The 12,065-nt window shown below is 38.1% G+C and overlaps 1 protein-coding gene across 7 annotated transcripts in view; it reads right to left on the minus strand.

The window, feature by feature from the left end:
- Positions 1-12,065, minus strand: part of LOC129739847 (protein tramtrack, beta isoform) — a 484,838-nt gene that overhangs the window by 13,750 nt on the left and 459,023 nt on the right. For all 7 annotated transcript variants that reach the window (XM_055731379.1, XM_055731377.1, XM_055731381.1 and 4 more), the window contains one exon: positions 5,802-6,576. In XM_055731379.1, coding sequence (XP_055587354.1) covers positions 5,802-6,576 — 775 coding nt within the window. The remainder of the gene's footprint in view (positions 1-5,801; positions 6,577-12,065) is intronic.

Below are 12,065 nucleotides of genomic sequence, written 5' to 3' on the forward strand. Positions count from 1 at the left end.
AGTTGAATGTCATTTTTCTCCTTGCGATGGTTCGAAACGAAGTTCGACCTGCAAACTCAAAGTTGAGGGCTGCCACTGAAATGCTATTTTGAGCCAAAATTACTGAATTTTGAGTTTGGCAAAAGGATCGTGTACCAAGGAAAACTACACGCAAAATAATATGAAGGTAAAATGTATCTAAAATAAAAATATGAACGTTCGTGGAATCCAAAAAGGTAACTACTACCTCTTCAAGATAAAATTTTACTAACAAAGAGGTATAGTTTACTTGAATCGAGCTGAATCAAAAAGTACAATTTACCTAGAAAAAAAGTAAATAAAAAAATGTACTGTAAACTGGGGTTACTTTGATCACCGAGTAGAAAAACATGATATTTTTCCACATCATAAACAAGAACTAAGTATAAATTTTAATTATCTGAAAACTGTTTTCAACGTTTTAAAGCCTATAAATTGAGCTTCATATTGCTTACTTTTTTCCTTTGTTTATGTACAGTTTTAGTGTTATTTTTATTGTTGTTCTTGGATAATTATTTGATGTTTCATAAATTGGGACATTTTTCAGAGTACGTCTGTATATGTATAGATAAGACCAGTTCACTTTTCAACTTTTTTGCTGATCACAATTCCACTTACAGGGTTTGATCCTCATTCATTTTCAAGTACTCTGGCCAAATTTGAGCTTATTTAAGAAAGTTTCCAGCGTGCGCTTAGAGTTTTAGTGAAAAAAGTTTATTCTTCTTGAAAATTTTCGTAGATGTGCTCTAGGAGGCTATTGTTAATATAAAATTATGATTTTAGAGTGCACTGTGATTGGTAAGACAAGCATCTGTATGGATTTATTTTATATAATCGACCTTATCTCACAAAAAAAAAAAATTAAAATTCATAAACTACCAACCAAAATTTTCTTCCAAGTTTAGAGTTAAAATCAGCAGTAAACAGAAAAAAAATATTTTCCGTAGAATCTTTTCTTTTGAAGACAGCCTTATTTATGACCTTTAATTTGAAGTATTAACAACTCCCATAACTTTTTTTTGGTTGTTTTTGTTGCCAGAAATAGCAAACAAACAAAAATTTGGAAGCGATCATCCAGTCCCGAATTAGCGCAACGAGTTTTAATTTGGTAAGGAAATTCTTCAAAAATCGCCAGAGATGTACCGCAAGTTCCAAAAAATATAATTATGAATGAAAAATGTTCCTTGATTCTTGCAGTACGATTCATGTGAAAAAAGCACAAACCTGACTTTTACCCCATAAAATATATTCGATGTTATACAATTCTTTTTTCAAAATTTATTTTTTTTATTCAAGCATTTTTGACCGCTTATTTGAAAATTGTGTAACATTAGGATAAGAATAAAAAAGTTAAAAAAAAACTGCTTTGCTTACCCAGGGAATTTATTGATTTAATAACCTTTGCAAAAACATTTCATGAAATTATTAAAAGCTCTAGCAAGCATAGTCTGCCATTTTTAAATACTTTTCAATTGATTGATTGGTTTATTTAATTTGGGACATTTTACCAACTTTTTGGTATTCGTGTCCGAGAAATTCTTAACCTACTTGATTCTATTAAATTTTGTTATACAATCGTTATATATCGCAAATATCTCCAGTGAAATCGTTGTTCTGTCTTGCTGAATCGAATCCCCTACAATCGGCAAGAATACTCACTTTTCAATGGATTCAGATTTTTATTTTGAAATGGTTTTAATTTTTCCATGACATACTTAGCTGCTGGTCATGTTAGCAAAAAATTAAACTTAAGAATAGTCAAAACCAAAAACAAAGACCAACTTCATTTCAAGCTTATTTTAATTTTCTGGATGATTTAATGTGCATAAATTTCTTCTTCCTTACAAATTTCCATACAAAATTTAAACGCGTTGCGCTAACTCAGGAACCAACCAAATCGTCTCAAATTTTACCTTGATGCTGATGCAAAACAGCATTGAAAAAACGTATAGGTGCAAAAACCATTTTTTTCAGCGGTCTAATGATCACGATTTAAACTTCTTTCCTCAGTAAGCATATTAAAAAAAATAGGTGTTACCGAAAAGCCACCCCATTCAAAATATTCAAAAATGAATAAAAAAATGATCAAAGTTCCCACCGTTTACGGTATCTTTTTCTCATTCGGCTTATCCTATCTGGGCTGTTGGTAATAAATTCGAATGCGTGCGTAGTCAGTTTCGATATCTCCCAAACGCATCAATTGGAACTTCTGAAGGCAGTAAAGCTAGAGCAACCACACTAAGAGAATCCAGGAGCAATCTAAAGAAGAAAAATCTCCGATATTCAAGTAAGTCACCCCCTCAATTAAGTTGAAAAATTAGATCAGCCGTTTTGAAATCGTGTATTAAATAAATGAATGTACTCCATATTCAAAGTTAAAAAACTTTTCTAAAATTTATGTCTTGTTAGAAAAAGCTGATGGCTGATAGTTATTTTTTTCCTGAGTTTTTGCAAACTAACGCAACTAAAGGTAAAGCTCAAACCAGTTGGATAATTCGCAGAATGGAAAATGTTTCAAAGAAAAAACACCAAAGTTTTTGACACAATTGTCCCAAATACGAAATTTCCACGCGGTTTCGTAATATACACGTTATTGGTCCTACGTCTTACGTGCCACCTCTCACGTCTCGATCTCATGTCTCACTTATCTCTCCTCACGTCCCACCTATCTTTCCTCATGATGTCTCATTTCTCACTTCTAATGTCACATTTCACACATCTCACTTATCTTTCTTCATCTATCATATTCTCACTTATCTTTCCTCACGGCTCATTTCTCACTTGTCATGCCTAACGTCTCCCTTCCCATGTCTAATTTCTCACTTTTTAATTTTTAGATTGTCACGTCTTACTTCTAACGTGCTACACCTCACTTCTCACGTCTCACGTCGCATGTCCCATGTCCCATGCAAGGTTGCCGGAATCACAGAAAAATCTATAATCTCATAGAATTTTCAGCATTTTTTTTCATCATCATTTTTTCATCACAGAATCGTTGTCACAGAACACAGAATTTTAAGATTGCAAACGTTCTTTCAAAATTGTTTTTTTTATACGTTAAGGGGGGGGTAGGGTCTAACGTGTAAAAATAAACACCATTTTCACGATTTTTTTCTAGAGCTATCGTTCAAACAAATGTATTCAAATTTTTTGCATTATACAAAGCATTGTTGAAAGAACATTTAGTAATTTTTTCGTAGAAAAATATTGAAAAATGAGCCAGTGACGGAGCTTTTTCGAGGATGCCTTTTAGAAAACAGGATTTGCGGTGGACACTGTATCTCAGCACAGAATCATCTGAAGTCAAAAAATCAGAGCAAAACATTTTTAATAGATGTTTTTCTGGACCCCAACGTTTTTATTTAACTTAAAAAAAATTTATGAAACTTTTGTGGCTGTTTGAAGTAAAAACTACGATTTTTCACGAAAAAATCCGCCATTTTTTATCTGTAAAATCTCCCCAAAGTAAAAAAAAAGAAAAAGGAAAAACGTTGGGATCTGGTATTTTATATGTAGAAAACATGTTCCAAATTTGAAAAGCATCAGATAAGTAGTTTTCAAATGACGATGTCCACGGACTTTAAAAATGTGCTTTCGAGAAAAACGCGTTTGAAGTTTCTGCTCTTGCTTTCTCGCAGTACTAGATAGGAGGAGATAAAGGCCCATAATTTCTACAGTTTTGCTTCAATTGACTTGAAAATTTGACACAACATTCTTGAAATGTTTTACAATAAGAAAATAAAAAAATAAAAAAAAACGATTTTTTGAAAGTGTTAGACCCTACCCCCCCCCTTAATAGAAATTTAAGATTTTTAACTACGAATTGGAAATTATTATAAGATAAGTAATGTCAATTGATTTATCTCAAGCGAAATGTAAAAAAGACTCTATTTTACATGAATTTTTAATGAAATTATTGAAAAAAAAGCATCACAGAAAACCATCACAGGATTTTTGGGTAAAATCACAGAAAGTCAGAATTTTGTTTCGTCTAAACACAGAATTTTTACCAGAAACCTTAGCCTCTCACGTCTGATTTCTCATGTACCACGTCTCACTTCTCTGGTCTCACGGCTCACGTCCCATGTCTCAGGTGTCCTATGCCCCATTAATCAATCAAGTCTCAGCATTCATGTATCCGGTCGTATATCGCAGGTTTCATGTCTCATGTCAAAGTTTTCATGTGTTGGGTTTCAGTTATCATCTAACATCTCAAATCTCAGGTTTACGGTTTCGTCCCGTATGTTTGGATGATGTGCTGTTATTAAGAATACCCCTTTTCTGAAGATCTCAACTATCAGGATACATGTCTCTCAGGGCTTATTTCCTCTGGACTCAAATTGCACAATTCATGTCTCATGTCGTAGGTCTCAGTAGCTAACCGTTCAGAATCTTTAACCATCGTCAAACTGTGTGGATTATTTTTATCATAACTCTTATCGTATCATTGAGTGAAATTTATTGGAAATGTATTGTAGAAAAATTGGATTACTCATGTTTCTCCGGAAAAATATTCTTTTGAAATTCCATACAAGTTTCAGATCAGTAATGCTATCACTTCCTTTGATTCGATATGCCTATAATTTGGCATGATTCTAAAATTATGTTAGCTCGTGCAGCTGCAGCTCGTGTCATCTATTAAGTTTTATACTTCCCTTTGTAATTTAAGCCATTCTAATGTAGTCCGGCCTAAGTAAAGTTGATATTTTTTATTTAAGTATGATATCCATAGTTAAAATATGCGGTATTTTAGAACTACTTTCCTTTCTTTTTATTTGGAATCAAAATTTGGGAAGTATGGCATCCTGATATGCCTCTGGCGAAGTAAATATATGATAATAAGAGACAAGCTTGTAACATCAGCGATAGCAATCGCTGGAATAACTGAGGTATCAAGTTCCTAGAGCACGATAATGCCGACTTTTTTTTGCCGTTACTATTTCAGTCGAGAAGAGGAACGGGACCGGATTGGAGTGGTGCCCAACCAGAGTATTAGAAATAGTTCCTATACGGGCAGAGAGAACTCGATCGCCCAAATTGGTAAAAAGGTTTCGAGCTAGTGTTTTTATTATTTGAGAAATTAGAAGATGCGACAGCCCGGTTGGGCAATCAATTCGAGTATCAGCCCATGGCCGTCGTAAGTTAAAATAGAATACAATAAATATGTACCCGGGTTTCAGCCCATGGCATCTGATAGTTAGCCGGGTCGTAGCCCGTGGCCATCAGAAATATAATGTAGACGGATTCAATCCGCGGGTTAGGAATAAATAAGATAAAAAAATTAAACATTTAAAATGTGGAGAATGTGGCATCCTGGATATGTCTATAGCGAAGTATAAGATTATGAGAGACAAGCTCGTAACATCAGCGATAGCAATCGCTAGAATAGCTGAGCTCTAAAGTATCTAGAGCTTGATAATGTCAGATAAGAACTAATATCGAGAAGAACCCTGTAAATGGGTCTCCGGGGATTCCACAAGAAGATTAATTTGCCTTTGGACTTTACGGAAGGCTTCAAAATAAATTATCAGCTCATTTCGTTCAAGTCCAAATTTGTATTAAATTTAAGCATCATTTGTATAAGCAAGTTCTTTGCGGGACTTGGTTTCAAAAGTTTTAATTTTTCCCTAGAAGGGATTCTAATTCGATCATAAGGTTCTCTTCGGGTCGAAAGACGATGGTTTTGTTTTATCGTATTCCATTATTAATAAATACCGGTTTTCATATGATTCGAGAATTTCAACCCAAAATTCTAAAAAAAATTGAAAAAAATCAACACTTACCAGTATGCACCCGACAGTGGTCCTTCATGTGATGCCTCAGCTTGAACGCCTTGCCGCAGAACTCGCACTTGAAGGGGCGATCTCCGGTGTGCACCGGCAGATGCGTGATCAGCGACGACACATCCGGGAAACTTTTACCACAGAACTTACACAGCACCACATTGCCCTGATCGCCGGCACCGGCTCCGACGGCATTTCCAGAAGCGGCCGCAGCCACCGCGGCAGCAAATTCCAGCTCCATTTGGGAGGCACCATCCGGCGGTTCCAGCAGCTGATCTAGCGGTGGCCCCGTCCGGTGCGGCCCAAAGTGCGGCGAAGTCACCAGGGACGAGGGCGAGGAGGAAGAGGATTGCACCCCTAGGGAAGCGGCGGCCGCTGCATGTTGCGCCTGAGCCGTCAGCTCGTGATGTTGCTGCTGCAGCAGAGCCAGGTGCGACGGGTGTATGTGCAGGGCGGCCGTCTCCCGGTACTTGAGCGTTTCCAGCGAATGGGACAGGATGTGCCGTGTCAGTTTGGTCTGGTTCTGGAAGGTGGCTCCGCAGTACATGCAAGGATAGATCGGCCCAGGACTTCCCCCGGGCATCTGATCCTGGCCGGCGCCGACGGATGAAGAGCCACCCCCAGCACCCAGATTGCTAACCCCAACACCACCGGCACCTGCCGACACACTGCCGCCGCCTAGACCCAACGGTGGCCCCGCTCCGAGACTGCTGCTCGGGCAGAGACCCCCGAGACCAGAGACATTGCCGCCGGCGGCGTGCGGTTCTGATGGTTCCTGAAAACCAAACAAAAATCGGACATCAACTTCTTTTGCTACTACTTTAGGAGATTTTTGGGCAGTGGTTGTTTTTTTTTATTTAAAAATTTGTGTGAACCCGAAAATCGCGGGGAAATTCGATTGTTTCGTTAAGTTTATTTTTTGGATTACTGAAAATTTCTACTCAGCCTAATGTTCGGGAAAAGGTACGCAACGTAACGTAAAAAACGGAAAATTACCGGTAGTGGATACCTTGCGGAAACGAAATCGGCCAACGTGAACTGATCTGCTTTAGGATTTTGATCAACTCAAGAAAATCAAAATATTTAATAGAACTGATTGAGCCCTTCAACGGATTTTCGGGGCGGAACCGAGCTAGGGCCATGTGATTTGTGCCGAACTTATCCATGGAAGGGTTCTCAATCTCAATTATGAGTTCGTTTTGGTGTATATCTGGCAAATGAACTAGTCTTAAACACTTCCCGAAGGGAGTGATTTGAGGCTAAGGTTGGTGCTTTTTGGTGTTTGCACCATCTCCAGTTAGAATGTTTCTAGATTTAGCTGACATTTGACGCTACGCTTGGTTGGATTTCAATTGAGTGGCTCGCTTCGAGGCAAAATATCCATTTGGATTCGTACTTGACAGAATGGATTTCTTTACAGTTTGAAAGTTTTACGGAAAGATCAACGTTATTCTTCATTAAGTAAATCAATAGATAATTGTCTTCTTCTTCGAAGGAACGATACAAGTAGAACAGATCTGAACTTATAAAAGGTGTTACGCTGCAGGAAAATAAAAACAAACAAAAGAAAGGGATCCTTTGGAGAGTGAGGTAGGGTAAACAAAGGCTACAAACAAAGTCTTTGAAACACTTTTAAGCTGATTTCAAAAATGGATTATGACGGTCGCCATACAAGGGGACGTTGGCAAATATCTCCTAATCTGTACCTTTAGAACTGTTTTCTACTCGTTTTGATTTTCGCACGAACTGAACACACCTGATCAAAATACTTGGAAACATTTCTGCAAGAAGTTGAAATTCGATTTTTGTCTGGTTGTCTGGGCATTTGCTTTTTTTTTGTTTTGGGTTTTTAGGAACTTCAGAACCGTAGGCGCTGAGGCGATGCTTTTCTGCATTTTTTTTGTCTTTGGTTTAGCTTTGGGTTCGATTGTTGACTTTGGTTTCATTTTTTTTTGACTGAGAATGATTGATTAGTGACCGATTGACTGATTTTTGTTTGGGTTTGTTTTTGGGCGGGGTGAGTTTTGGACAAGTGCCGGGCGAGAAGAGAGTGAACTTGGTTCGAGATTCACTTTCTTCTCCTCCCGAACACTTCCCGAGGGGCCAGGGTTTGAATTTTGGAAAAATAATTTCGATTGTTCCCATTTTGTTTTGGATTTTTTTTTTTTCGATTTTTTTTTCTTCTGATTTTGCTTACTGCTTGAGTGAGTATATACACAAAAATTCAATATGAAAAACTTGATATATGAGAGAAAAACATTTCATAATAAATAGAATTGAAAAATGCAATTGATAAAAAGGTAAAGAAAACTCGAACAAATACTGAAATTTTGATTGCATCTGGTGGTTTACTTTTTTCAGAGACGTACCAATGGAAACAAAATTTAATAAAAAAAAACAAACGAAACGGTAAACTGAAACTGATAAACTTTGAATTGCACCTTAATAGAATAAATATGTTTAGCACAGCCATGTTCAAAAAACGGAGATCAACTTCTTGACAGTTAAGGAAACTAAACTAAATTTGTTCCAAAATCTTACTGGTTATTGAGTGAATTGCTAGGTTTTTTTTTATTGCCGAAAGGGTTTTTGAAAACGAAAATAAAATTGATTTTTGGTAAAACTTGTTTTTGCTTCTTTTTTTTTTGGTTTTGGAAAAACGAGTAAAATAAGTTAAATGAGTTAAAAACAAAATAACAGTTCTGTCTTCGGAAACTTATTCTAACAACACGTTCGATATCGATACGAAATACACATTGATAATACGACAACACTATATACACATTCATGAGCATTAAAAATATAAAATATTTACAGTTACATTTAGGGTACACAATAAAAAAAACAACAACATCGATAGAGTATACAAATCACAGATCACACTAGCAAAAAGGTACAAATTCAAAATAGTCGCACGTAAAGGTGCACCAAAAAATAACTTTCGTTACGCAAAAGTTTTTGGCTTTTGCTTCCGATTTCCTTCCTGTCTATTTTTTTTTGTGTCATAATCTACATATCGGCGACCATTTTTCTCAGAAATCGAACCAGGCGTTAGGCGTCAAGCGTCATCGTCGACGGTACCTTACATACTTTTTCGTCTACCACCCGGTTGATATCCGGTTGATGGTGGTTTCCATTTGCGTCGGTCATCTGAAATGCCTTCTAGGATAAACGCTTTCAAACGGAGTGTGAGGGTAAGGGGGGATGATAAAGGCAACGGAAGGAAGTTTGGGAAGTAGCTTGCGTTCACATGATTTCTGCTGGGATCGCGTTCCGGGAAAAAACGCCAATGCCTACGCTTCGGGACCATACGCAGCAAAAATAAAGGAAAGCACACTCACACGGGGAAATGCATTGACTTGTTAAGAAGGGGGTCGTATTTAAATTGCTCCTTAGGATTTCGAAAGAATTTCTCCGTTAGTTGTTTTATTAGCAATTTATCTTACTTTGTTCCCAGAATAATAAGAAAAATCAAAATTCGCTTCAATGACTTAAAACCGGAAGTAATATGTGTCGTTTTCCATGGTTGACCCTTTCCCTATCCAACCTTTTCCTCGGTAAAACCTTAAATAATGCGAAGCACCAAAGGGCACCACAACAAGGCTGGAAAGGTGAAACTGTTCTGAAAAGTTTCTGCCCACAGACCAAAACCAGAAGGAGCGGGACGCAAAATTGCTGGAAGACTTGAAACTCGTGGAATCCGAGCCTGGAACAACACGTCAGGCAAACACCTGGTCCACTTCTTGGTCCAACGTTGTCGACAGCGAAAATGGTGGCGTTGACCGAAAGCAAGGGAGGTGGGCTCCAGGTGACTTCCCGGAATTGAAAATGCGTGCGTGAGCTGCCGCTGAGTTGGCTACTGGGGGCGGTCGCTGTCATCGGAATCGATTCCGATGCAACTTTACCCAGCCGCAGGAAAGTTTACAGCGAAAAATTTGGTTGCGTTTCCCCCCCAAGTAACCGCATTTGAGAAGTTGAAGCGTTGTCGTCGTTGTTTTGCGTTTCGTATTTGTTTGGAGGCGTTCTTGGAAGACAATTTCTACGGAAGTCTAACTAACGGGGGTGGTTTAGAGAATAGCCAGGAATTTTGTGCTGCGATAAGCAAATGTGACATGTCAGTGGAGTGCGATGAACCTTCCCAGTTATTTCATATTTGGAAAATTTTTTATGGAAGAAAAATAAAACTATTTATTTAAAACCAAAATTTAGAATCAAAAATGTTTTCAAAAACCCTAACAAGATTCTTGAACATACTATTTTTTTTTGTAATTTCTTTATTTGGAAACATACTAAATTCAAATGTTTGATTTTCGAAAAAAGTAAAGAAAAAATTCTCAGTGTACACTAGAATCCATCTCCAATATCTTGTAAGCCTCCTAATGCGACGTGGATCGGTAAAAATTTAAAAAGTGTCAATTTGAAAAGAAGCTGAAAAAAAGGAGAAAAGTTGTCGCCTTCAACGGCCCCTCACATTCGGACAAAAATATGCCAGGTCAGGGCTGTGTAATTCGGACGATGATTTAAAGTCATTCAGTCATAGAACGTTAGGCTGAATGGGCTATCAGGCTGAATAGGAAACTTTACCAAAAGGGTCATAAGATCGAAGGATGTTTGACTGGAAATCCACTAGGACACGGGCAGAGTAAAACTGGACAGGAATGGTCGATAAGGTCGAATAAACTGCTTCTGCCGCGTTATTTCTATGAAGAACTAAGACATAGACGCTCCTTTTTTATAACTCAAAATTAAATTATTTTTGCTCAATACTGCACTTCAGTGGCAGATCTCAACTTTGAGCTCGACTGGGCAAACGCTAAACTAAGTTCTGACTAGCATACTCAATGAGATGCAGTGCGATCTCCATTTTGAACCATTGCAAGGAGGAAAAATAGATCTCAACTTTAGTTCATAGAATCGAATTATGCTTTAATCACGGTCAAAACAGCACTTCAGTGGCAGCCCTCAGCTTTGAGTTTGACTGGGCAATCGCTAAACTAAGGTCTGACAGGCATACTCAAAACTAAGTTCGACAACCGAACTCCAATTGGAATTTTTTTTAATGCTTTTATACGTAGCCAATGGTACAAATTTAATTAGTTTTGAACCATCTCAAGGAGGAAAAATGGAACTCAACTTAAAGTTCGTAGAATCGAACTACGTTTGAAACACGGTCAAACTTTATTTTGAGAACCAAAAAAGGAGCGTGTTATGTTGAGTGTAGAATTCATCTCCCATATCTCACATAGACAATTCTCTGTAAAAACTGTCTTCTAAGGTAAGGTGACTTCTGATCTGGGTTCCACTTCGAACTACGATTAAGCTGTGTTTTAACGTTGGGAGGGCATTTCGCGCTGATCCGCTCTATGACGGTGTTCATGAACCATCTCCATCATAAACAACCTCTACTCTTGAAATTCAAGTCCTGACATCTTCTCGTAACAACCCGAGGTCCGATCTTCCGTCAGTAGTGTGTCGTTTATCCTGGACTCGAGAGCCATTAGAGTCCACATCTTCATGTCCAGTGAAAAAATCGTGTCCCTACTATAAGCAGTGCAAAGAAGGCCGAGTCTAGTCTTCACAACATCAATCGTTAGTAGCGACACTGCTTAGACAAAGTTATTGAGTAACTGAGACCCACCTGCTTAGCAAAACTCAGAAAGCAAATCAGAAAGAAGACAATCTGTGCTTTTTACCTCTTCCATTCACCGAGAATTAGCTACGACGGCACTTCCAACACCCGGTGTCCACAAAGCGACAGACTCAACATCGCCATCGTTCTCCCACTTGTTTGGACCATCTCTTTTATCGATGACTACACCTTTTTTTCTGTCCACAAGTTTTTGTAGCACTCAGAAGAACGGACTCTTTTCTGCTGGTGTTCGTTGATTTCGTAAAAGCATTCGACCGACTAAACCACTAAAACATCTTGGCTACTCTTAGACGACGAGGAGACTCAGAGAAACTAGTCCATTTTATCGAAGCTCAGTACGAGGCATTTTCGTGACGGTGTCTGGTCTGATCCAATATCGGTTACTACTGGAGTGATACAATGATGCATCTTCTCTTTCTCATCGCGATGGATGAGATCTTGACTGGATCGATTGACTATAGACCGAACCGAGGATTGCCGTGGATTCCTTCGACAATGGAGCAATTGAACGACCTTGACCTGGCTCACGATATTGTTTTGTTCGCCCAAAGACAACAAGACATGCAGAGCAAATTCGACGACCTCATCGAAAGCTCCAAGGCAGCAGGTCTCAA

Source organism: Uranotaenia lowii, chromosome 1 (assembly GCF_029784155.1).
Source record: "Uranotaenia lowii strain MFRU-FL chromosome 1, ASM2978415v1, whole genome shotgun sequence".
NCBI lineage: Eukaryota > Metazoa > Arthropoda > Insecta > Diptera > Culicidae > Uranotaenia > Uranotaenia lowii.